We start from the raw sequence: 27084 nt of genomic DNA, 5'->3' as shown, positions 1-27084 counted from the left end.
CACTTTGTACACAATTATTTAGGTTCACTTCTTTAATAATTTGTAGGCCTACCAATTTGTATTTTCTCAAAGCGTAGATTATTCTTTTAAAATTGATTTTGGCCTAATTTATTCAGCATACGGATATAAATGCCGATCGTTTCTGTTCCGATATTGCATTCTCTTCTCTTCTTTTTCATGAATTGTTTTTTCTGTGTTTTTTTTTTCTTAGTTTTCGTCTTTATTCTAATATAACAAGATCTTAAAATGTTACAACATCCAGAAATTCTATTTTCCTGTGTGGTTTTATTTTCCTTTTACAAGTTGTTTTCCGCTTCCAATTTTCTTTTATAAAAACAAAAGTACCGGTCCAAAGTACAGTATAAAACCACAAAACTTAGATTTGACTTATTTAGCTCTTCCTCTTATAAGTCGGCTTTGTGTGTCCTCAATTATTCCTTATTTTAGAAAGTCGAGGACATTATAGGTAAAGAGAATGTACAGAGACGAGCGGTAACGGTAAGCGGAAAACCGCGTAGCTTGTCCCATGTAGAATCTGTATCTATCGGATCGTCAGCGCTTTGTGTAAATGATTAAGGAATAACTATATTTTTATTACCGCTACCGCTCGTCTGTGTAAATTGGCCCTAATACAGCTCTTAACTTTTGAGTGTTTTAGAAATGTGTCTTGTATTATGTAGGCCTATGTATATTAAATCTATGCATATATGATGATGAATTACTGCGGGGTTCACTAAAGGAAAAAAACGTAAAGAAATGGCTAAATAAAAAAAAAATGAATATTGAAAAGGAAAAGGAAATGTTATTTTGAGTAAACATAGAGAATAATGAAAATTGTTTAAATTTAAAGTGTTTGTATACTGTTATTTACTAACCAGTGTAAAATATTATGAATGCATACATTTGGGACGCACCCACTAAATATAGATAAAACAAATTGTAGGCCTAGTTCTCAGTCACCAGAAGTGCCCAGGGATGGATTTCCCTCCCACCATTCTGCCATTGTTCTCGCTGTGAACCCTCTTCCTTGATAGGCCTATGTGGGACGCATCCACCAGACGTGCCCTCAGATGGATTTCCCTCCCACCATTCTGCCATTGTTCTCGCTGTGACCCCTTTGCCTTGATAGGCCTCTGTAAGATATATCATTAATAATTACACGAGTTGTCATAAAATATAATATCATTATACGGTAATATGAATAACAGATAATAAATTATTATTATTGTCTAGAATGTCATAATTCGTGAATAGGTTCATGAAAAATCTAGTTCAAAATGATTGTCTGTGATTATGTTTTTAAATTTGGATCGTATCTAAATGTGACCAGTAATCGTAAGAAAATACCGTGTGCTCCACAATGTTTTATCTCCCTGCAATGGTCTCTGTTTCCGAGATTTCTCGAAAACAGAGACCCCATTAAAACTTCTCAAACGTTATAATAGGGGGTCTGTTAAACTCTTAAAAACGTACCAATGTACTGTTATATAATTAAATAAAGACTCGTACAAACACGTCTCAATCTTTAGTTTAGTTTTTAAAATGATACCAGGATCCCAATCGGGTCTCGAAACTCCCCTAGTACCATAGACCATAACCTAACCCTTAATCCAAATGATGCAGGCACCACATTACGATGATCTACACTATAGATGCTGGAATAAGTGAAACATTTGAAATATATTAAAATGGTGATGTCAATATCACATAGGTCTACACATTATCATAGATGATGATGCTAATATGTTATATTACAGTGATAATGGTAAAAGTGATAGGAATAATAAAAATACTGTAGGGCCTACTATTTATTTCTAACAGGCAACTTTTCTTTTGTTCTATTCGCTCTCACGTCACTGTTACCTCCCTTGTCTCCTTTGTCACAAAATGGCACATAATGATAATATGCATTTTGCCTATTGATGAATAAGTAATTAACTACATTTATAATGGATATGCATTCTAATAATTATAATGAATCATGGTGATACTAAAAGGATGGTGATAATGATATTGATTATGAAAAAGAGATAATAAATACTTATACAATGGTTCTGATAAATAAATATCTTCTTAGAATATTGTCAATACAAAACAATTTCAACAAAGACATATTTTCGAAATCAAACAAGGTCCCTTGCATCGCTCACTAATTGTGTTTCTTGGAATAAATGCTGCAGCTATTTTTAACATTCCAAAGTATCGAATTAGTGTTTTTTCAATCTTAGCAGACTATTTCTGGTTTGAATAAACAGAAACTAGATATGTTGCATGTAATCTAAGTTATTCACTTATGATAAATGCATTATTAGTTCGCAACAATTTTGCTGCAGAAACAATGGTAAAATAGGTTCCTGCTAAATAAAGGGTTCACGTCTAACAATAATCACCATCATGACCACCACACCCACCACCTGATTACCATCATGACCACCACACCCACCACCTCATGACCATCATGACCATCACCACCACCACAGCAACAACCACCAGTACCATCACCACCACCACACCAACTAACCACCACCACCATAATCACTACTACAGTAACATCACCATAGTGACCATCAACTGAACACCACCATGATCAACACTACAGTAACATCACCATAACCAACACCAACTGACCACCACCACCAACACAACCACCATGATCACTACTACAGTAACATCACCATAACCACCACAAACTGACCACCACCATGATCACTACTACAGTAACATCACCATAACCACCACCAACTGACCACCACCATGATCACTACTACAGTAACATATCACCATAACCACCACCACCAACTAACCACCACCACCATAATCAATACTACAGTAACATTACCATAGTGACCATCAACTGAACACCACCATGATCAACACTACAGTAACATCACCATAACCACCAACAACTGACCACCGCCACCAACACAACCACCATGATCACTACTACAGTAACATCACGATAACCACTACCAACTGACCACCATCATGATCACTACTACAGTAACATCACCATAACCACCACCAACTGACCACTACCACTATCATCATCACTACTACAGTTACATCACCATAACCACCGCCAACTGACCAGCATCATCATCACTACTACAGTAACATCACCACCAGCAGCACCACCACAAACTGACCATCACCATAACCACCAACAACTGACCCCACCATCGTCATCACCACCACGAAAACAATTGTTACAATAGATATGCGTATTATGATTCTTTTTATATTATCGTATTGTGTACTGTATATCGAAAAAGAGAATTGATTGCCAATGGTGAAATGATAGGATATATAAGAATAGTATATGTATATTATAATAGCATAATTAATAAACACTTATCCTTCATCATTACAATTTGCATTATCCATAGAATTAATGTGTCACAATTAACGAAATGAAAACACTGATGGACGCTGACGGCAGATTAAAGAGATTTCTCAGCCAGCACTAACCACAACAACATTAGTATTGCTATATAGCTTAATGATTAACAAGCTTCTATCTAGTTCAATCATAATCTACTTCTCTGATTTTGTTATTCATTTTTTTATGAATTGGCTCTAAATGTGTGTCCTTGAATTGAAAACAATTATTATAGCTCTGTCTACACTATCAAACTAGTTTGACAATAAATGGGATATGCCCATATATGGTAGTGATATTCCCAAATATGGTAGTGATATGACATCATCATGTCCATATGGCCACATCACATTTGTTTGACAAAAGTTTGATAGTGTGGACAGAGCTTTAATGTGTGTCCTTGAAAACAACTAATGTCTAAAGCTCTGTCTACAATATCAAACTAGTTTGACAAAAAAAGTGTGATGTGTCCAAATATGGTAGTGATATTCCCAAATATGGTAGTGATATGACATCATCATGTCCATATCACATGTTGTTTGACAAAAGTTTGATAGTGTGGACAGAGGTTTAATGTGTGTCCTTGAAAACAACTAATGTCTAAAGCTCTGTCTACAATATCAAACTAGTTTGACAAAAAAAGTGTGATGTGCCCACATATGGTAGTGATATTCCCAAATATGGTAGTGATATGACATCATCATATGACCACATCACATGTTGTTTGATAGTGTGGACAGAGCTTTAATGTGTGTCCTTGAAAACCACTAATGTCTAATAAACACAGTGATGAATACACTGAAAAATGAAACGAATTCGGCATCGACTTGTTACTGATAAGCCGTTGTCAAAATCAATCTATTTATTCTTTTTTATTGTTTGAAAATCGTTTGTATTTCCAGGAATTATTACAGTAAACACGAACGTAAACCCAGAAACAGCACAGGCTATAAATTATCATGCTAAGAAGGTTTTTGCTGATAATTCATTATACATGATAAATCTTTCTTCTATCCGGCGTTAAATGCGAATTTTACCAAATTGTTCTAGTTGTCTTTTTTATGCTTTTAATTTTTTACATTTTTTTTATAGATTTTAAAATATTGATTAATATATAATGTACATTCATTTTTAAGTTTTTATATTTGTAAATTTGTACTCATTTCATCCTTGGCTGCCTGTATGATTTCTTTGATTTCTCACACAAGAACATACGATACGATGATAACTTAACCATCACTTTTTGTCTATCGAAATTATCATTATCGTCTTAATGTCGTAATTGTTTCATCACCTTCATCACTTCATCATCATCATCACGTCATCATCATCATCATCAGTATCATCATCATCACGTCATCACCTTCGTCACGTTATCTTCATCGTCAATATCATCGTCATCCATATTAGATTCAGATTTATTTGGTCCTTGCGGAAATTCATACAATTAATATTAAATATAAGTAAAATAAACATAAACAAGTAAAGAGTTGTAATAAAGATACCTTATACAAAACAAATCATAATTGTTATCATCAACGTCATCATTATCGTCATTATTGTCTTTGAATTAGTATTATTAATTTAGGCCTGTATTACGATAAGTTTAACATTATTATAGAGTTATTGGCACTTGATACGGGGACAGCGACACAGTAGTAGTGCGAACAACGACACGTTGATCATTCACCCCAAGTCGTTCGTATTCGTCGATTTCCTGGCATCGACCGCACTATTGTTTTCAAACGTCAATGGATTATTTGATCTAGTAATTGTCTGACTTGTTCTGGTTTTCGCTAACCCTTACTATGTTTGATTTGTTTTGCGGTATCTTTAGTGTTTTCTTTATTTCGTGTACCACTTGCTAAATGGCTTTGTCTTGTAAATGCGAATTATAATGAAGTAGATGATGTGCTACTATACTGTACTACAAGCACACAACCATTCAGACGATGTCTAATCGAGAAAGCTCCGTGATTGGTCGGTACCCACGCGCAGCGTTGTCATTGGTCTATTCTTCTTGAGATTTTAGGTACTAAAGTTACAGCCCATCGTAACAGATTTAGTATACTTATTACATTGTACACGCTCATTGGAGGTGGGGATTACGGTGTGTCAGTTCAACATATCTATATTTCTTTCTGAAGATGGAGAAAATGGAAAATATCTCGAGTAATGATACTTCGTGTAAATATCCTGACATTTTCACGACCGTGATTGGTCAGAGCACCATTGGAATGATTATTTTCTCGTCTGTGATGTTAACGATATGTGCTGTTGCTATTGCTGGTAATACGTTGGTTCTATTAGCGTTTGTAAAAATAGGAAAACTTCGACGGACTCGCAACATGTTCATATGTAACCTCTCCATCTGTGATTTAGTTACGGGACTCGCAATTTGCACAAGAACTATTTTAGGTGAAGCGGCGTCAGATGCTCTGAATATATCTCTCGTTGCTATTTCTTGGCTCACTATTCTTGGAATTGCCGTGGATCGTTTCATAATAATTGTAGCGGCACCAACCACCTACCAACAAATTGTATCGCCTAGAGGAATCGTAATCACGTGTGTCTGTTTTTGGATCGTGCCGCTTTCTACAACATTGCCGTTTTCTAATGATGTTGACAACGTGACTTTGATTTTGTTTAACGTTTTGCCGTCACTAACTATGACAGTTCTGGTATTTATTATGATTTTATACGCCATCATTTTATACAAGATACGCCGCCACGAGAAACGACTGCGGGACATCAAGTCAAGCCGACAGTTCCGCGAGACACGTGCCGTTGCCAAGGCGTTTACGTTGATCCTGGGAGTCGCTATCATCGTGACAGTGCCGTGGGCGGTAGAAGCATTTAGGATATCGTTGCAGATGCGACGATCCGGTCAACCTTGTTACTACACATCAGTAACGTTTTTCATTTTTTCATGTGTCGGTCTTATGAACTCGGCGATTAATCCGTTCATATACTGGCGAAAAATGCCCGGATTTAAGTCCGGCATACGATCGCTCTTCCGAGGATGTTGCGAAAAAGATTCATTATCATCCAGCCACATGAGTTCAATTACTACGAATAAGAAGGACGAAAATAAGGTGAAAGACATTGACCCAAGCCCAGCCGGTACAGTCAGCCATTCCTGCCCCGATAGCTCCGTTTAAGGCATAGAGTTTAAAAACTGACTTTATTAATAATAGATAACTCTGGTCGAACGGAGAATCGATTTTTAGTTTGATTGTCCTGTAGCAAACAAAGAATAATCACGAGATCTTGACCTTATGATTTTCAACGGATATTAACTTAATCCTATTTGAGCGACGCAACCAATTAATTTGTGTGAAGAAAAATAACAAACTATAAAATATGACGAAATTAAGTTAAATTCAATATGAATATTCATTGTTACCGTGTTATGAAATATCTTTCCTGATTACTCCATCTTTGGTATTGCATTCTCTGAAAATTACCTTTTTTTTTCAATCAGCTTGCCTGAATCTTCGACTGTCCGGTGTTTTCGCCTCTCCTTTTCCATGAAGGTAGGCTACATTTATAGTAACTACTGTATAGTGACTTTCCGACGAAATAGAATAGCGTCATTTAATTAAGTTGACGAGTTATTCATTCCTTTTTATTAGGATATATCGTATTTTGTATCTTCTTCTTCCAAACTTTTTTATTACCTTTTTATTATTTTTTGTTTTAAGTTTTAAACTTATATAGGTTCCTTCCACACATACTATGTTTTTTATTGGTTTTATCGTACGTGTTTATTATTTTTATTGTATGTATTTTTAATATATGTGTGGCGAACATTTATTGGATATTGAATAAACGAATGAATGAATGAATGAATGAATAACTCGTCAACTTAATTAAATGACGCTATTCTATTTCGTCGGAAAGTCACTATACAGTAGTTACTATAAAATGTAGCCTACCTTTATGCTAAACCATGGAGGAACCTCCATGGCTCAACTAATTATTGTTTTACAGTGTGTTTAACCTAAGTGTTGTTAGACTACCTTGGTTTAACCATGGATAAACTAAAATGTTTACAATGTTGTTTAAATTTGTTTAGAAACTAAAGCCGTGAACAATTAAACTGCATTACTTTCATTGTTGTTAGTGCTGCTTAATTACATCCAAAATGTGGTTTAGTAAATTGAAGAACACACAAATGAACCGAATCGGTTAACCACAATATGTGTATAGGCTAGGAACTATAACAACAATACATTTGACGCGATTCGTTGAAGAAAATAGAATACAGAACAAATTGAATGTTGTATTAATATATATATAGTTAGTATAGGCCTATACCAGGAAAGGTGTGTTTATAAGAATAGACCCACTCAAGCGTGTATGTTCACGAAGTTTCGAATTTTGTTTTTTTAAAGCCAATAGCCGTATTCACCAATCACACTTAAGTGAGATATTTCCCTTAAATATTAAGTGTTTCACTTAACTCAATAATAAGTATTTCCCTTAAATTGTATTCACTTTGATAGGAGATTTTTTTTAAGTGTTTCCCTTGTGTGAATGGTGAATACGGCCAATGGGGTTTGAATATTATTCCAGGGTCTAGTTTCTTCATTATAGGTCCTGAAGAATGAGTTGTTTGTTCTTTGTTATAATATTGTACATGTGTGTCTATATTTATTATATCCAATCTTGCCGTTTATTATCTTGATTTCATACCATTAAGAAGGTCTGTAATTGGCTAATTATACTACTACCAATAAACTTATGAGAATGATACGAGGCCTAGCCAGGGATGGAAGAGTGAAATTTTCCCTGGCCTAGCAAAAACGTGAAACTAACAATGTTTTTTATTTGGTTCTTTTGGATTATTCAAAGAAATTACCAAACGATTGAATTAAGTCAATGTACCCTTTAAAACGGAAATTAAGACAATTCTAAGTTTACTCTATGCCGATAGAATAGGAAGGACACATTGAAGTCAATGTACCCTTTAAAATAGAATTTAAGACATGCGAGACAAGTATACGCGATGCCGTTAGGTTAGGAAGGATATTGAAAGGATGTCGTGACTGAGTTTCAGGACTAGCCTACTCACTGTAGCCAGTGGCGTAAAGTAGAGACCTGAGGCCCCTTGTTTAGGAACCCTAAGTTTTAAGTTTTTCGACATATTTTATTACCTGTGTTTTCCTCTGAGCACTGCTCAGGAGCCCCTGGGTTTAGCCAATGAGCTCTCATAGCCGTTACGCCCGGTTAGCAGTTTAATACATAGTTAGTTACAGTTATTCAGAATTTAAATTATTAATATTTAAACTATTATTACTTAATGTTTATAATACATTCTGAGAAACTAAGTTTTCTGGTTTTTGGATTAGTGTGTATGTGCACTATTCACTTTGCGTATACGCGTTGCTTGTTAAAAAGTGTAAAATATTTAATAAAATATTCAATCAAATTGAAGCTATACATTAATAAATAACGCTTTTTATAAAAAAAAAATATGAATAAATAAATAAAATACAAACAAGAAATTTGTTTTCGATAGTAAATGTTGTAGATAGTGTAATTACCTAACGCATGTTTTTGTAATGTTTATTATTAAATATGATTATTTATTGATTCAATTATTTTCAAAATATGTAGGCCTTTGGTATTTATATATAATAGATTATTCTGTGTTAAGTAACTTAAATATAAATCCTGTAATAGGCTCTGTCTACACTATAAAACTTTATGTGACAAAATAATGTGATGTGCTCATAATGGACATGATGATACTCGAGTCATATCACTAGCATATTTGAGTATACCACTACCATTATTTCTACTGCCTTTTTTCGTCAAACTAGTTTGATAGTGTAGACAGAGCGTTAGGCTACACATCAACAGTATTATTTAATAATATAGACGTACATTTGTAAAATTGTGAAAGTGTTCCTATCATGAACAATGTTTGAGTTCCACTGAAAACTCAATACGATAAATGTTCACAAGCGGAAATAATACATTACTGGCTATGACATGTTGTAAAATAAACGAGAAAAGCCACCAAATAACAAACTGTGTATAGTAATTAACTTTCTTATTTATATTAGCTTAGTTTTCTGTTTTACCACAACAAGGAGGAATTGAAAAGCCCCCTGGCGGTGCAACCGTACGCGACCGCTTCATTTTACAGGGCCGGGCATCTTCTTAGCAGGATAGTACGGATCATTGACAATACAAACAACAAGTAAAAGGCACATTGTTAAAGGTGTGTTAGCATTAGACATTATTCTGGATAATACCACAACTAAATTATCAATATTGCGTTCTATCCCGAGTCTATGTTTTTGAGAAATCTCAAAAACCCCAACTAAAACTTTAGTTTAGTGGGGGGTCTCTTTTTTCGTAGCACCAAATGTGAATTAGACCCGGATGTAGGCCTCTGTACCAGGATAAGCCCATGGGGGTATAATACTGATAATATTTATTGAAGCTACACATTGAAGCTACACCTTTACAACGTGTGGGTTCTTATAAAGAAAATATCTGAAACTGATTCTACAAAGAGGGCGCACATAATAAATCATATTCTGTTTCCTCTAAATCTAATAAATCATTTCTCGATCCTATAATATTGTTCCAAATATTAGGCCTAGGCCTACATTGCAATTCAGTATAGATACTACCTACTCAACATGATATCAGGAAAGAGTGTTGTTATTTCAAGCCGAGAATTAGTCATTTAGATCACTCTCTGATTTCCAAATACACTGTATTATAGAGAATGTTTTTATTAATTAAAACTATAACACAATAGCTGAGTTTTAAATCATTTTTCCATACCGCAAGGCTGGCGGTATACTATTTCATATTGTAACTAGGCCTTACCTATATAAAAGACACCATTATTTGAACCCTCTATGAGACCTCCGGGAGTGGTGACTTACGTTAATTAACGGAAGCTAGGAGTGTTTATTCTTTCGTTTTTGTGCCACTTTTTTTGGTTACTGGTTATACAATATACAATTGTGAAACATGACATTACATCACTTTTAAATTATTAATATTATCACTACATTTGTCATACAACTGAAGTTATGTGTAAATATGTCTAATTGTTTTTGTTTCATTATTATCTGATAGGCCTATCCATATTATTTTCTACCTTAGCCTAACATATTCTAAACATTATGATTATGTTTAAATGCATTATTTTTCTACCTCTTACCAGCCATATGTTTTTATTCACTTTCTACACTATTACTGTAATACCGTGGTTAATTACTTCTTTCGTTTTGCTATTTCCTATGAAGTGTGCCCCCCCCCCCCCAAGTATTTAAACATTCTTATTCCTCTTGTTTAATTGTCCCCTGGATAGGTGTCCCAAAGGGCTTTTATAATTACCGCGCAACCACTTTATATACATGATCGTGATTTGTAACAAATAATAGTCGCGTTATTGCAAACAAATGACACTTGACTTGTTTGCAAATATTCTCACGATGATTTAAAAAGAAAGTAAAACTTTGGAATGTCAGTTGTATGTTCAATGAATCGCAAAAGTCTCATGCGGGTTCTTCTGAAATCAAAAGACTATTAACATCGGTACCACAAGAACCAATTTAATTTTCCGCCATGATTTTATTTATTTGCCTAAAATAACATCGAGTGACTTTTATTACACTCGAGTCAATTAACACTTGATCACGCTGTGATTTCGATAACATAGGAAACCAAAAACGGATTATTAAATGTAGGCGTATTTACCAGGAATACATTTTCTTTTTTCTTTTCTTACTGGACGTAGGCCATTTACATACATAGGGTAGTATACTACCAAAAACAAACTGAGTACGTGCATTGCGGCAATTCGGATAGAATACGATACTTTCAACGCACTGTGGTAGTACCGATATATACGATTCCTTCACGCGCATTGCGGCCGTTCCGATAAAATACGTTACTTTCACACCATAGTCAATAGCTATTGACTATGTTCACACGCATTGCGGCACTGCCGATAGAGTACGTTAGTTTCACACGCATTGCGGCACTGCCGATAGAATACGTTACTTTCACACGCACTGCGGCAGTGCGGATAGAATACGATGCTTTCACTCGTACTGAGCGGCACTGCCGATAGAATACGATAGGCCTAATTTCACGCGCATTGCGACACAGTTCCGATAGAATACGATCCCCTTCACCCGCACTGCGGCAGTTCCGATAGAATACGATTCCTTTCACCCGCACTGCGGCAGTGCCGATAGAATGCGATGCATCTAAGTTCATGTTGCGTGTTCTTGAGACTATTTGGATAAGATGAAGACAAATATTATAGTGCGTTTACCCAACACACCCAGTGAAACCCTGGATAGCCTCATCACTATTGTTTTTATTCTGGTGAATGTGATATGTCTGGCCGCTTCCTCAATATTCAGAATATTATGTTCAACAGACATCACCATACTTCAAGGATGCTTATTAGGTTTTAAAAAAATATACTCTTGCTTGGAAAACTGCTGTTTCGTCTGCTACTTTTCCGAAGTAAAATATAACCACGTAGGAATTAGGGCGAGAGTGCAAAGTTCATTCATTCTTTTTGATATTTAATAATCTAACCTACAAACTAATTACATTCAATTAGACCTAAAATGATTTCGCTTGGTCTGTCTGTCAATCTACGGTCTGTCCTATGTCAAACAAAAGCTTAGTAGGCTGTGGTACAAAACACTAAAGAATTACGGACACTTTCAATATATACAATATATAATAGTAATTTATTCAATGACGTGTGGCTTTAAATATATAAATAAGGCGGCAAGTAAAGTGGGTTTGACTCGTATGAATATAATGGTAGGTTTCAGATTAGCTCAACAAATTATCAATTATTCTCCCTCCGACAATATCCGAGACAAGAAGCTTGGAAATTCACATAAATTACATTAAATGAATGGAGCAGGCCGATGGGCTTAATGATCAGTTATCGACAAACAATCGCGTAGTAGGGGTGCGAAACAAAGCATATTAGTAGAAAGAAAGGTACTTCAGTCGGGAAAGGAATTTCACACCTTTTTGTCAAACTAGTCTGATATGTAGACAGAGTTTCATTTTAGGATAATACAGTCGTTTGGACAAAGTTAATGAAGTTAAATAATAAGTATGTCTTGATTGAACTTTACCGACAGGTAATTAATCATCTTCCGGATTTGTTAACAAAGGGGGAGAAATTGAAAAGCAGTGACTCGGGGGGTGTTTGACATATTAAAGTTTAATGTGTGCCGTTATGATGTTTAGTTTTCTTTTCATTTAAATTGGTTACGTTTACGAAAAGATTTCTTTGTTTCCTTTTAAAATAAAACAAAAGGTGGGTAAAGAGGGACGCTACTGACATCATGTATAAATTATTTTAGTGTGTATAAATATATGGGTAAATTGTGTATAATGTTGTAGTCAAAATAGACATTTCAGTAGATCTCTACCAGAATGAATGCCTATAAACCAACAGTTGGTTTCACTCATTCCAAAAGAAAATCCACAGAATGCAACGTACCTTCTGAAAAGGTAAAGGATGACTACACAAAGGAACCAACAGAGGCACGTAAAAGTAATGAAATAGATTTCACTCGGAAGCTAAGCAAATCAGATAAGCAGCAGATGATTTCCCCATATTTTAAGTTTCCAGTGCACAAAATATCGAGAGAAAATTTAGATTGTGATTACATTCAACTTCTTGATAAAAGCTCAGCTGATACTTTGTATAAACAATGTGAGGAAGAGATTGAATATTTTACAGGTGATCTTGCAAAGGTGAAAGTGTTTGGTAGATGGTTTAATATACCTAGAAAACAGGTTAGTTTCTCTTTATTTTTTCTTCATGGTTTCATGACGTTAATGTAGGCTACATACTATTACGTTTAAAAAGATGCATTTTTACATTTTAATTACCGGCCTACCGCACTGTTTTCGTTTTATGCAACAGAATAACAGTTAACCAAGCCTACAGCACTGTTTTCGTTTTATGCAACAGAATATTAACAGTTAACCAGAATCCAACTGATTATAATTGTATATACATAAGAGAAACATTTTTAATAGTATGTTTCAACTCTGACAGGTTTCTTATGGTGATACGGGTTTAACATACACATATTCAGGCAATATAGTGCCAGCCTTGCCATGGCCACCGTTCCTGAAAGATCTTCGAGATTATTTGAAAGAAGTCACAGGGTTCTACTTCAATTTTGTTTTGGTTAACAGGTACATATTGATTATATATCTATATATGTTTATATTTGTTATAATTAAATAATGCAAAGCTTCCTTATGGCTACATTGTTTATACATTTTGTACATTTGATTTATTCTCAATTTTACTCTCAAGATTGTATAATTGAACAATATCAGTAATCAGTCTTTTCGTCATCTATTAGAATCTCTCACTTTTTTTATCTGCACAAAACTGTGTTTAATTATGTTGTATGGTTTATTGTTTTTATACTAAAAAGTTAAGTGCAAAAAGGATATTTATTTTCTAGCTTAAATTACAGTACAATTTTTTTATTTTAATTTATGTTTCTTTACTAGATATGCAGACGGTAATGATTCTATTGGTGAACATAAAGACGATGAGAAAGATATCAATAAATTTAGTTCAATTGCGTCCATTTCATTAGGTCAAACACGATTGTTTAGATTTCGCCATGGTGCTACACGTGGAATGAGACACAAAAGAAGTATTGAACCAGTAAATGTTGATCTTAAACACGGTAGCTTACTATTGATGAATTATCCAACTAACGAGTATTGGTACCATTCGCTGCCTAAAAAACCATCCATCAAACTACCAAGAATAAATCTGACATTTAGAGATATTAAAAGATGAGAAAAGGTCAGGATTACTTTAGAACGCAAATCTTATTAGCAACAATTCATGAACAATTGTTCTAAATGTAATAGTTACATGTATTTGTGTTTTATCAAAATGTAATGGTTACCTAGCATACATTATTATTGGCGGCTGTCAAAAAACTATTTTTAACAATTCATTTCTTGTATCTTCCTTTTTTATTTATTGTAAAAAATTTTGAAATAATTAGTAGCATGGTACAAGGAATCGGCCCTGGAAAAAATAACAACAACTAATTTAATTCTTCTTTTTCTGTTGAATTATTATTATTATGTTTGTGATGTGTATTGCAATAGATTTGTTTAATGAAATTAAATTAATTAGGCCTATGTTTTGACTTAATTTATGTCAGTGTAAATTTGTAAAAGTAGTTTTCCTATTTTAATTCATGGTAAATTTATTTCTTGACTTAATTTAATTTGTTTTCTGTTCTGTTGAAGTATTATTATTATGTTTTGTAAAGTGTAGTGCAATAGAATGTGTATTGAAATAAATTTTGTTTTTTAACAGCAACAATAAAAATGAAATTTGATCTTTGCGTGTTATTTAACTCCTGTATGATGTTTTTCTAATTTATTTATACCAAAAAAAAAAAAAACAAGTTTTTGAATTTGTTAAATGTAATTGCAAAAACACAAATGAATGTGATTAAAAAATATTCTGTTTACTTTTTTTTTTTTTATTTGAAACAGTAGTATTTTTAACAGTAGTTATATTTTATATATAATAAGTGATATTACAAAAAAAAATAAACATACAAAATGTATAAAGCATAGACTTATTAAATTTAAATACAATTTCTTTATTTCAAAATGAATTTCATTTTCTACGTGTTTTCAATTTTAAATCTTTTAAGAAAGACACAATACGTACTGCTAAAAAAAAAAACGCACACAAAAGAAGACAAATTTGAGACGCACGGTATGTAACGACACTTTCAATAAGAAGGCATATTATAAATGTATTTTTACCAAATTTATAAAGTAAATGGTTATTATTGAGAAATATACATTTTAGATAAATGATAACACATCTAAAATTAATTAGAGAGATCAATACAATATTGTGTTCATGATAATTTGTTTTGATGACTAGAGGAAACATCTGAAGAAATTCAACGAAAAACAAGCGTTAACACCATACCAGTCACTAAGAATGCTACTACTCTGAAAAAAACATCTCCCTTCCTACACAGAAACAAATTCTGAACGAAAATAAAAAAAAAAAAAAAAAAAAAAATTAGTAAACGAAACACGCGCATTATAAATAAAATGAATAATTTAAGAATATTAGTTAAACTACGCACGAACAAAAAAACGAAACATACTAACCGATTCATCGTCATTACAAAGTTCAAATAACGAAAACTTTTCCTTGAAAAATCCACAGGAGACACGTTTTACATTTTCTAACTGCAGTTCAGTGTCACATTGTGTCGCAACACATGTACATACAACGAGTCCTGTCACAAGTCTGCCGACATTTATTTTTCTATCGCTCATCATTTGTTCTAATACATAATACAGCGCTTCCGAAGAAATATCTTTACACAATTCTAACACATTAAAATTGTTTTCCAACTCTTTACAAGCACGAATAGTACTCTGGAGGATGGGTGAATCCAAAACAACTAACCCCGTCAATTTATATTCAATGTATGCTAAAACCACTTCCTCTAAATCAACCATAACGCTCGACAAACAATTGATAATGGATGTAATGGTCAAGAAAGTTACAACTTAAAACATTTATTTTTGTTTTTTAAAAAGAAGTTGTAACATAGAAACTAATTTTGTCAGGAAATGTATTTTTATCATTTATGTGGTTTATTTGTGTTTAGAAAGTTACAACATTAACATTTAATTTGGTCAAAAATGTGAATATACGGAGCCGATATTCAGTGTCACATTGTGTCGCAACACATGTACATACAACGAGTCCTGTCACAAGTCTGCCGACATTTATTTTTCTGTCGCTCATCATTTGTTCTAATACATAATACAGCGCTTCCGAAGAAATATCTTTACACAATTCTAACACATTAAAATTGTTTTCCAACTCTTTACAAGCACGAATAGTACTCTGGAGGATGGGGTGAATCCAAAACAACTAACCCCGTCAATTTATATTCAATGTATGCTAAAACCACTTCCTCTAAATCAACCATAACGCTCGACAAACAATTGATAATGGATGTAATGGTCAAGAAAGTTACAACTTAAAACATTTATTTTTGTTTTTTAAAAAGAAGTTGTAACATAGAAACTAATTTTGTCAGGAAATGTATTTTTATCATTTATGTGGTTTATTTGTGTTTAGAAAGTTACAACATTAACATTTAATTTGGTCAAAAATGTGAATATACGGAGCCGATTGTAATTTTTAATCCTTAGTATAGTGAGAGATTTTATAAACAAAAAAAGAGCGAACGGAAATTAATGATTGCAGATTAGACATATAGAAATGGATTGAAATTGGAAATCCACATGATCAAAGAAAAGAAACCCATTGTTTCGACAGAAGCTAATGACATTTACAAAGGATGACACAGTTTGAATAGAGTAATTACCGTATAACATAATTAACTTTTACACCACCAATACTACCGGGGTGTTTAGGATCGTAATATACTTTTCTTAAGTACTCATCCATACTCATTACCCTCAATCACCCAAATGAAAACTTAATAAATAAATCAAATACTTAAATAACACGCAAAGATCAAATTTCATTTTCGTTGTTGCTTTTAAAAGAAAAAACACAACCTTTATTTTAACACACATTCTATTTCAATATATTTTACAACCATAATAATAATAAACTTTACCGAAAAGAAATAAGAATTATAAAAATATATAACATTAATTAAAAAAAAAAGTGTTAAGATAATATTTAAATTTGTACAAATTACAATTGGTTAAGAATCTTATTAAAAAGTTCTGAATCATTTGTAATCAACTTTATGGCTTTATCGAACGCATCAACATTGATACAACGTAAATGAAAGTAGTTTAGCGCCCATTCAAAATGGGTAGCGCTATTGTCCACAAGTTTCAATGCCAGAATTGGTCGAAAAAATGTTAGCAGTTGTTCATATCTTGAGCCGTGAAAGTTATAACGTTCAACCATGTCATTCAGAATGAATATAAATTCTTCTATGAAAACCTTCTCAATTGTTCTCATTATTTCATTGTACTCAAGTTCGGTAGTTTCTTTCTTAATCTCCACCTCCAGCACAGGGTTCAGGTACTCTTCTGTAAACACCTCATCTTCTACCTCATCTTCTACATCGGCTTTTCTTGCCAGAAATAGGTGGTAGTCACCTACCGATGACGTGTCGTCATATACAATTCTCTCCTCTTCAGAAATTATTCTCGATCTATAATGTTCGTCTTCTTCAGTATTAGATATATTATTTAAATCAACGTTCATTGGATGTGGGGGTTGAATCGCCAGTAAACACGTCATATCCCCGGCCATCTCTTCCCTCATCTCTTCCTCCTCCTCTGCTGTAAAATAGGCACCAGTCATAGCTAGTATGTATTCGTCTTCAAATTCTGAATCACTGCTTATATATATAACTTCTTCTTCGACATCAGAGTCCATAGTAAGATCAATGATTTCAATCACAGAACCCATAAGTAACTAGTTGTTGGTTTTTTGGTCTGTCTTGTCGAGCTCTGTAGCGTTGTAGATTGATGTAAATATTACAAAATAATCGAGAGTTATATACAGTGAAAAGCGCTGTGTTCCTTTTGTTTCATTAAGTAGCTTCCCCAATGTCATTGAATTTAAATCATCATTCCGTTTTTCCAAAAGATTGCATTGTAATTACGGGAACTGTTTTAACCAATCGTAATTGTCATTCTGGTAACTTTTTTTGGTCCGTGATTCTAGAAACTTAAAAATGAGTACTAATAGATAAGTTCAGCGTTCAAGTGATCATCTTACTTAAAAATATATAAATAAAAATAATTATAACTTAAACTAATAACTAACTACTGAACTAATTTACTTGAATTTAAAATCCTAAGAATAAGTAACAAAAAAAAAAAAAAATTAACATCTAACGACAGAATTCATTTTTTAAAAACATGCACAGGTGTTTTCAGTTGTAAATTTGTTTAATTATGAACAGAGAAAAATAAATTTATTTATATCACCGCGATAACCACTTCTGTATTTATTTTATTTTATTGTCGCGGTGATATAAATAAATTTATTTTTCTCTGTTCATAATTAAACAAATTTACAACTGAAAACACCTGTGCATGTTTTTAAAAAATGAATTCTGTCGTTAGATGTTAATTTTTTTTTTTTTTTGTTACTTATTCTTAGGATTTTAAATTCAAGTAAATTAGTTCAGTAGTTAGTTATTAGTTTAAGTTATAATTATTTTTATTTATATATTTTTAAGTAAGATGATCACTTGAACGCTGAACTTATCTATTAGTACTCATTTTTAAGTTTCTAGAATCACGGACCAAAAAAAGTTACCAGAATGACAATTACGATTGGTTAAAACAGTTCCCGTAATTACAATGCAATCTTTTGGAAAAACGGAATGATGATTTAAATTCAATGACATTGGGGAAGCTACTTAATGAAACAAAAGGAACACAGCGCTTTTCACTGTATATAACTCTCGATTATTTTGTAATATTTACATCAATCTACAACGCTACAGAGCTCGACAAGACAGACCAAAAAACCAACAACTAGTTACTTATGGGTTCTGTGATTGAAATCATTGATCTTACTATGGACTCTGATGTCGAAGAAGAAGTTATATATATAAGCAGTGATTCAGAATTTGAAGACGAATACATACTAGCTATGACTGGTGCCTATTTTACAGCAGAGGAGGAGGAAGAGATGAGGGAAGAGATGGCCGGGGATATGACGTGTTTACTGGCGATTCAACCCCCACATCCAATGAACGTTGATTTAAATAATATATCTAATACTGAAGAAGACGAACATTATAGATCGAGAATAATTTCTGAAGAGGAGAGAATTGTATATGACGACACGTCATCGGTAGGTGACTACCACCTATTTCTGGCAAGAAAAGCCGATGTAGAAGATGAGGTAGAAGATGAGGTGTTTACAGAAGAGTACCTGAACCCTGTGCTGGAGGTGGAGATTAAGAAAGAAACTACCGAACTTGAGTACAATGAAATAATGAGAACAATTGAGAAGGTTTTCATAGAAGAATTTATATTCATTCTGAATGACATGGTTGAACGTTATAACTTTCACGGCTCAAGATATGAACAACTGCTAACATTTTTTCGACCAATTCTGGCATTGAAACTTGTGGACAATAGCGCTACCCATTTTGAATGGGCGCTAAACTACTTTCATTTACGTTGTATCAATGTTGATGCGTTCGATAAAGCCATAAAGTTGATTACAAATGATTCAGAACTTTTTAATAAGATTCTTAACCAATTGTAATTTGTACAAATTTAAATATTATCTTAACACTTTTTTTTTTAATTAATGTTATATATTTTTATAATTCTTATTTCTTTTCGGTAAAGTTTATTATTATTATGGTTGTAAAATATATTGAAATAGAATGTGTGTTAAAATAAAGGTTGTGTTTTTTCTTTTAAAAGCAACAACGAAAATGAAATTTGATCTTTGCGTGTTATTTAAGTATTTGATTTATTTATTAAGTTTTCATTTGGGTGATTGAGGGTAATGAGTATGGATGAGTACTTAAGAAAAGTATATTACGATCCTAAACACCCCGGTAGTATTGGTGGTGTAAAAGTTAATTATGTTATACGGTAATTACTCTATTCAAACTGTGTCATCCTTTGTAAATGTCATTAGCTTCTGTCGAAACAATGGGTTTCTTTTCTTTGATCATGTGGATTTCCAATTTCAATCCATTTCTATATGTCTAATCTGCAATCATTAATTTCCGTTCGCTCTTTTTTTGTTTATAAAATCTCTCACTATACTAAGGATTAAAAATTACAATCGGCTCCGTATATTCACATTTTTGACCAAATTAAATGTTAATGTTGTAACTTTCTAAACACAAATAAACCACATAAATGATAAAAATACATTTCCTGACAAAATTAGTTTCTATGTTACAACTTCTTTTTAAAAAACAAAAATAAATGTTTTAAGTTGTAACTTTCTTGACCATTACATCCATTATCAATTGTTTGTCGAGCGTTATGGTTGATTTAGAGGAAGTGGTTTTAGCATACATTGAATATAAATTGACGGGGTTAGTTGTTTTGGATTCACCCCATCCTCCAGAGTACTATTCGTGCTTGTAAAGAGTTGGAAAACAATTTTAATGTGTTAGAATTGTGTAAAGATATTTCTTCGGAAGCGCTGTATTATGTATTAGAACAAATGATGAGCGACAGAAAAATAAATGTCGGCAGACTTGTGACAGGACTCGTTGTATGTACATGTGTTGCGACACAATGTGACACTGAATATCGGCTCCGTATATTCACATTTTTGACCAAATTAAATGTTAATGTTGTAACTTTCTAAACACAAATAAACCACATAAATGATAAAAATACATTTCCTGACAAAATTAGTTTCTATGTTACAACTTCTTTTTAAAAAACAAAAATAAATGTTTTAAGTTGTAACTTTCTTGACCATTACATCCATTATCAATTGTTTGTCGAGCGTTATGGTTGATTTAGAGGAAGTGGTTTTAGCATACATTGAATATAAATTGACGGGGTTAGTTGTTTTGGATTCACCCATCCTCCAGAGTACTATTCGTGCTTGTAAAGAGTTGGAAAACAATTTTAATGTGTTAGAATTGTGTAAAGATATTTCTTCGGAAGCGCTGTATTATGTATTAGAACAAATGATGAGCGATAGAAAAATAAATGTCGGCAGACTTGTGACAGGACTCGTTGTATGTACATGTGTTGCGACACAATGTGACACTGAACTGCAGTTAGAAAATGTAAAACGTGTCTCCTGTGGATTTTTCAAGGAAAAGTTTTCGTTATTTGAACTTTGTAATGACGATGAATCGGTTAGTATGTTTCGTTTTTTTGTTCGTGCGTAGTTTAACTAATATTCTTAAATTATTCATTTTATTTATAATGCGCGTGTTTCGTTTACTAATTTTTTTTTTTTTTTTTTTTTTTATTTTCGTTCAGAATTTGTTTCTGTGTAGGAAGGGAGATGTTTTTTTCAGAGTAGTAGCATTCTTAGTGACTGGTATGGTGTTAACGCTTGTTTTTCGTTGAATTTCTTCAGATGTTTCCTCTAGTCATCAAAACAAATTATCATGAACACAATATTGTATTGATCTCTCTAATTAATTTTAGATGTGTTATCATTTATCTAAAATGTATATTTCTCAATAATAACCATTTACTTTATAAATTTGGTAAAAATACATTTATAATATGCCTTCTTATTGAAAGTGTCGTTACATACCGTGCGTCTCAAATTTGTCTTCTTTTGTGTGCGTTTTTTTTTTTAGCAGTACGTATTGTGTCTTTCTTAAAAGATTTAAAATTGAAAACACGTAGAAAATGAAATTCATTTTGAAATAAAGAAATTGTATTTAAATTTAATAAGTCTATGCTTTATACATTTTGTATGTTTATTTTTTTTTGTAATATCACTTATTATATATAAAATATAACTACTGTTAAAAATACTACTGTTTCAAATAAAAAAAAAAAAAGTAAACAGAATATTTTTTAATCACATTCATTTGTGTTTTTGCAATTACATTTAACAAATTCAAAAACTTGTTTTTTTTTTTTTTGGTATAAATAAATTAGAAAAACATCATACAGGAGTTAAATAACACGCAAAGATCAAATTTCATTTTTATTGTTGCTGTTAAAAAACAAAATTTATTTCAATACACATTCTATTGCACTACACTTTACAAAACATAATAATAATACTTCAACAGAACAGAAAACAAATTAAATTAAGTCAAGAAATAAATTTACCATGAATTAAAATAGGAAAACTACTTTTACAAATTTACACTGACATAAATTAAGTCAAAACATAGGCCTAATTAATTTAATTTCATTAAACAAATCTATTGCAATACACATCACAAACATAATAATAATAATTCAACAGAAAAAGAAGAATTAAATTAGTTGTTGTTATTTTTTCCAGGGCCGATTCCTTGTACCATGCTACTAATTATTTCAAAATTTTTTACAATAAATAAAAAAGGAAGATACAAGAAATGAATTGTTAAAAATAGTTTTTTGACAGCCGCCAATAATAATGTATGCTAGGTAACCATTACATTTTGATAAAACACAAATACATGTAACTATTACATTTAGAACAATTGTTCATGAATTGTTGCTAATAAGATTTGCGTTCTAAAGTAATCCTGACCTTTTCTCATCTTTTAATATCTCTAAATGTCAGATTTATTCTTGGTAGTTTGATGGATGGTTTTTTAGGCAGCGAATGGTACCAATACTCGTTAGTTGGATAATTCATCAATAGTAAGCTACCGTGTTTAAGATCAACATTTACTGGTTCAATACTTCTTTTGTGTCTCATTCCACGTGTAGCACCATGGCGAAATCTAAACAATCGTGTTTGACCTAATGAAATGGACGCAATTGAACTAAATTTATTGATATCTTTCTCATCGTCTTTATGTTCACCAATAGAATCATTACCGTCTGCATATCTAGTAAAGAAACATAAATTAAAATAAAAAAATTGTACTGTAATTTAAGCTAGAAAATAAATATCCTTTTTGCACTTAACTTTTTAGTATAAAAACAATAAACCATACAACATAATTAAACACAGTTTTGTGCAGATAAAAAAAGTGAGAGATTCTAATAGATGACGAAAAGACTGATTACTGATATTGTTCAATTATACAATCTTGAGAGTAAAATTGAGAATAAATCAAATGTACAAAATGTATAAACAATGTAGCCATAAGGAAGCTTTGCATTATTTAATTATAACAAATATAAACATATATAGATATATAATCAATATGTACCTGTTAACCAAAACAAAATTGAAGTAGAACCCTGTGACTTCTTTCAAATAATCTCGAAGATCTTTCAGGAACGGTGGCCATGGCAAGGCTGGCACTATATTGCCTGAATATGTGTATGTTAAACCCGTATCACCATAAGAAACCTGTCAGAGTTGAAACATACTATTAAAAATGTTTCTCTTATGTATATACAATTATAATCAGTTGGATTCTGGTTAACTGTTAATATTCTGTTGCATAAAACGAAAACAGTGCTGTAGGCTTGGTTAACTGTTATTCTGTTGCATAAAACGAAAACAGTGCGGTAGGCCGGTAATTAAAATGTAAAAATGCATCTTTTTAAACGTAATAGTATGTAGCCTACATTAACGTCATGAAACCATGAAGAAAAAATAAAGAGAAACTAACCTGTTTTCTAGGTATATTAAACCATCTACCAAACACTTTCACCTTTGCAAGATCACCTGTAAAATATTCAATCTCTTCCTCACATTGTTTATACAAAGTATCAGCTGAGCTTTTATCAAGAAGTTGAATGTAATCACAATCTAAATTTTCTCTCGATATTTTGTGCACTGGAAACTTAAAATATGGGGAAATCATCTGCTGCTTATCTGATTTGCTTAGCTTCCGAGTGAAATCTATTTCATTACTTTTACGTGCCTCTGTTGGTTCCTTTGTGTAGTCATCCTTTACCTTTTCAGAAGGTACGTTGCATTCTGTGGATTTTCTTTTGGAATGAGTGAAACCAACTGTTGGTTTATAGGCATTCATTCTGGTAGAGATCTACTGAAATGTCTATTTTGACTACAACATTATACACAATTTACCCATATATTTATACACACTAAAATAATTTATACATGATGTCAGTAGCGTCCCTCTTTACCCACCTTTTGTTTTATTTTAAAAGGAAACAAAGAAATCTTTTCGTAAACGTAACCAATTTAAATGAAAAGAAAACTAAACATCATAACGGCACACATTAAACTTTAATATGTCAAACACCCCCCGAGTCACTGCTTTTCAATTTCTCCCCCTTTGTTAACAAATCCGGAAGATGATTAATTACCTGTCGGTAAAGTTCAATCAAGACATACTTATTATTTAACTTCATTAACTTTGTCCAAACGACTGTATTATCCTAAAATGAAACTCTGTCTACATATCAGACTAGTTTGACAAAAAGGTGTGAAATTCCTTTCCCGACTGAAGTACCTTTCTTTCTACTCATATTATTCGGTAAGAGAGCAAAGGGTAAACTCTGTCTATAAAGACATACTTTGATGTTATATTAAGCAGAAAAACAATGGTGACTATTTGTTGTAGGCCTATTTGTTATTTTTTTTCTCATTTTATTGATGTTATTAAAATACTTATTGATGTGATTTTTTTTGCAATAAATACATTAATGTATCTGTGCACTCAGTATCGTTCGTTATCTATCTATGGTTTCATGCAACGTATGTTGAATAGTTGTAATATTCTTGTTGCTTGTGTTTACAAACATATGCTCCATAACTCAAAAATGTATTGTAGATGGAGAAGTATCCTATATATTTAAGCTTATAGTTTGCGAATTTTTCTTTTTTCTTTTTATGATTGTACGTTTGTTGATATGGATGAAATTTCCGAAATAACAGAAATTGAAATTGTTACGTTGATATCTTATGCTGGACTCTTGTATGTCAAAAAAGATGTACCTGTGAATCGCAAACAGCAAACAGTATGTGACGACATCGGATTGCCACTGCGCATGCCTGCACAGATCCGAACTACCAACAATGCGCATACCACATAGAAACGAGTGGTCTTATTACCCAACTATATTCCGAATGCGCACAAACAAATGGGCCTGCATCTACCATGTCGCGGCAGTTTAGATACGTCTCCACTTCAAACCTCTCTTATTATCTCTATTAAAAACCTTTCTTTTTAATTTTTGATATTGGACTAGCACTTCCATATGGGCACACCCACTGATGGCAGCCCTTTTATGTGCATTCGTCCGCAAAGGCAAATAACCTTTGTCGTCACATGCCTGCCTACCATTTGCCACTATGATCCATACAATGATGAGATTTTTTTTGTTCAACTGACAAATAATATATACTGGTGTAGGTGGTGTTAAACAACCATTGCCTTTGTAAATGTTGTATAATCTTTTTGTTTCACCAGGTAAAAACATTTTATTTCAGTATGCCAAAATGTTAGATGATGTTAAACAAAACAGTATTCACTGATGTTTAATATGTCTGCATTAAGATGCCATTGCCTTTGTAAATGCTGTATAATCTTTTTGTTTATCAGGTAAAAAACGTTTTATTTCAGTATGCCAAAATGCTAGATGATGTTAAATAAAATAATATTCACTGATGTTTAATATGTCTGCATTAAGATGTTAAACAACCATTGCCTTTGTAAATGTATAATCGTTTTGTTCACCATGTAAAAACGTTTTATTTCAGTATGCCAAAATGTTGTAATGATATTTGCTGACGTTTAATATGTCTGCATTAAGATGTTAAACAACCATTGCGTATGTGCCTACTGCATTATTCCATTTATGGCTTGTTTTTATGGAAACGCCTCTTTTTACTCTCTCGAATTAGATGTTGTTAACTAACAAATGATATGCACTGCATGATGTTGTACATGTCTCCATTAAGACCTTTAGAACCATTGCCAATATGCCTAATTCTGCATTATGCCTTTTATGGCATGTTATGATATTAAACACCTTTTTTACTCTCTCCAATTATATGTAATTTCCATCATATAATTTGCAATGTTTCACATCCCTATTTCAGCAAAAGTAAGTTAATAAAAGCACCACCAAACCCAGCAGTCATACCCCAAAACAAAATAACATAACCCATGTTGCAAACCGCACAAAAAGTCAAAAAATATGTCAAAAGTTGAAAAAAAGAGTCATTGAAGAGTTTCAACATTTACCTACCGAAAATAACACACTTATCTCCCCCTATAAACCCTCCGCCATTAAGCCACACAAAGACCATTCCTGCAAAGAGAAATAAATAAACCTTTTTAAAATTGATGGTTCAACGATTCAACAACTTTTAAATTAACTTTCAAAATAAGATAACATCAATATACTACTGACCGATTAAATCATAACAATTTCAAGATTTCTCACCTTAACTTAGACTTAGCAGACCATTCCAGGGATGGCTAGATCCACCCCTAGAATGAAGTTTCCCACCGTTTCTCTTTGGTTTACAGGTGTTGTAGGAGGTTGTAAAACTACATGGCGGGTTTCATAAATAATATCTTCAGTACATATATCATCAAAGTCAGCCTAAGTAATACAAAAGTGTAAATAAGCAATATTCTTTTTACCATTGATTAAGTCATCATTTTAGATTTTAGGTTCTATATCAGTAGCTCAAAACAACAAAAATCTTACTTTATATTTTTTTACATTGTTCTTTTTAAATCCTAGTTTTCTTTTTAGTACATCGAAGAAACTAGCTTTAGGAATTTCAATCTTCTTCTCTTCATCAAACTCAGCCCATACTCCACATGCGCATATAACTAGTCCATCGTCAGGTCGTTCATCCGACTCTTGTTCTGAATCTGAATAGCATTGATAATTGAATATTTAGTCGTAATTCATGTCATTACCATTAATTATTGCTTATTCACTAAAAAATCATAACGATAATTGATTTAAGAGATGAATGTTGTCATTATACCTCTTTCCTCATTTTTCTTCTCCTTCTGCTTCTTCATTTCTTTCTTTTCTTCTATTTTCTTCTCCTTCTTCCCTTCCTTCTTCTTTCCTTCCTTCTTCTT

At 32.5% G+C, this 27084-nt stretch overlaps 3 protein-coding genes and 1 long non-coding RNA gene across 4 annotated transcripts; 2 read left to right on the top strand and 2 right to left on the bottom strand.

Annotated features, from left to right (window-relative positions):
• The first annotated feature begins 5394 nt into the window (after positions 1–5394).
• Positions 5395–6766, top strand: LOC144840455 (adrenocorticotropic hormone receptor-like). The gene has a single exon (XM_078696273.1). It carries the CDS (start codon positions 5527–5529, stop codon positions 6538–6540), a length of 1014 nt encoding a protein of 337 aa, XP_078552399.1. The 5' UTR covers positions 5395–5526; the 3' UTR covers positions 6541–6766.
• A 6063-nt stretch (positions 6767–12829) lies between these two features.
• On the top strand, positions 12830–14458 carry LOC144840937 (DNA oxidative demethylase ALKBH2-like). Its single transcript, XM_078697034.1, has 3 exons — positions 12830–13195; positions 13461–13603; positions 13931–14458. The coding sequence occupies exons 1-3, from the start codon at positions 12830–12832 to the stop codon at positions 14226–14228; spliced, it is 807 nt and encodes a 268-aa protein (XP_078553160.1). The 3' UTR covers positions 14229–14458.
• A 7986-nt stretch (positions 14459–22444) lies between these two features.
• On the bottom strand, positions 22445–24042 carry LOC144840932 (DNA oxidative demethylase ALKBH2-like). The gene is made up of 3 exons (XM_078697025.1): positions 23677–24042; positions 23269–23411; positions 22445–22941 (listed from the first exon to the last, which is right to left on the bottom strand). The coding sequence occupies exons 1-3, from the start codon at positions 24040–24042 to the stop codon at positions 22644–22646; spliced, it is 807 nt and encodes a 268-aa protein (XP_078553151.1). The 3' UTR covers positions 22445–22643.
• A 2276-nt stretch (positions 24043–26318) lies between these two features.
• On the bottom strand, positions 26319–27011 carry LOC144841396 (uncharacterized). The gene is made up of 3 exons (XR_013612024.1): positions 26985–27011; positions 26696–26865; positions 26319–26587 (listed from the first exon to the last, which is right to left on the bottom strand). It is a non-coding gene; the product is annotated as an uncharacterized LOC144841396 (long non-coding RNA).
• Between the last annotated feature and the right edge of the window lie 73 nt (positions 27012–27084).

This window comes from Antedon bifida, chromosome 4 (genome assembly GCF_963402885.1).
Source record: "Antedon bifida chromosome 4, ecAntBifi1.1, whole genome shotgun sequence".
NCBI classification, from domain to species: Eukaryota; Metazoa; Echinodermata; class Crinoidea; order Comatulida; family Antedonidae; genus Antedon; species Antedon bifida.
The sequence above is the reverse complement of the archived record's forward strand: the minus strand, read 5'-3'. Positions and strand labels throughout refer to the sequence as shown.

Coding starts and splice junctions, on each gene's coding strand:
- LOC144840455 (XM_078696273.1), top strand. CDS start 5,527: ATGGAGAAAATGGAAAATATCTCGAGTAATGATACTTCGTGTAAATAT.
- LOC144840937 (XM_078697034.1), top strand. CDS start 12,830: ATGAATGCCTATAAACCAACAGTTGGTTTCACTCATTCCAAAAGAAAA. Junction 13,196..13,460: donor TTAATATACCTAGAAAACAG/GTTAGTTTCTCT, acceptor CAACTCTGACAG/GTTTCTTATGGTGATACGGG. Junction 13,604..13,930: donor AATTTTGTTTTGGTTAACAG/GTACATATTGAT, acceptor TTTCTTTACTAG/ATATGCAGACGGTAATGATT.
- LOC144840932 (XM_078697025.1), bottom strand. CDS start 24,042: ATGAATGCCTATAAACCAACAGTTGGTTTCACTCATTCCAAAAGAAAA. Junction 23,412..23,676: donor TTAATATACCTAGAAAACAG/GTTAGTTTCTCT, acceptor CAACTCTGACAG/GTTTCTTATGGTGATACGGG. Junction 22,942..23,268: donor AATTTTGTTTTGGTTAACAG/GTACATATTGAT, acceptor TTTCTTTACTAG/ATATGCAGACGGTAATGATT.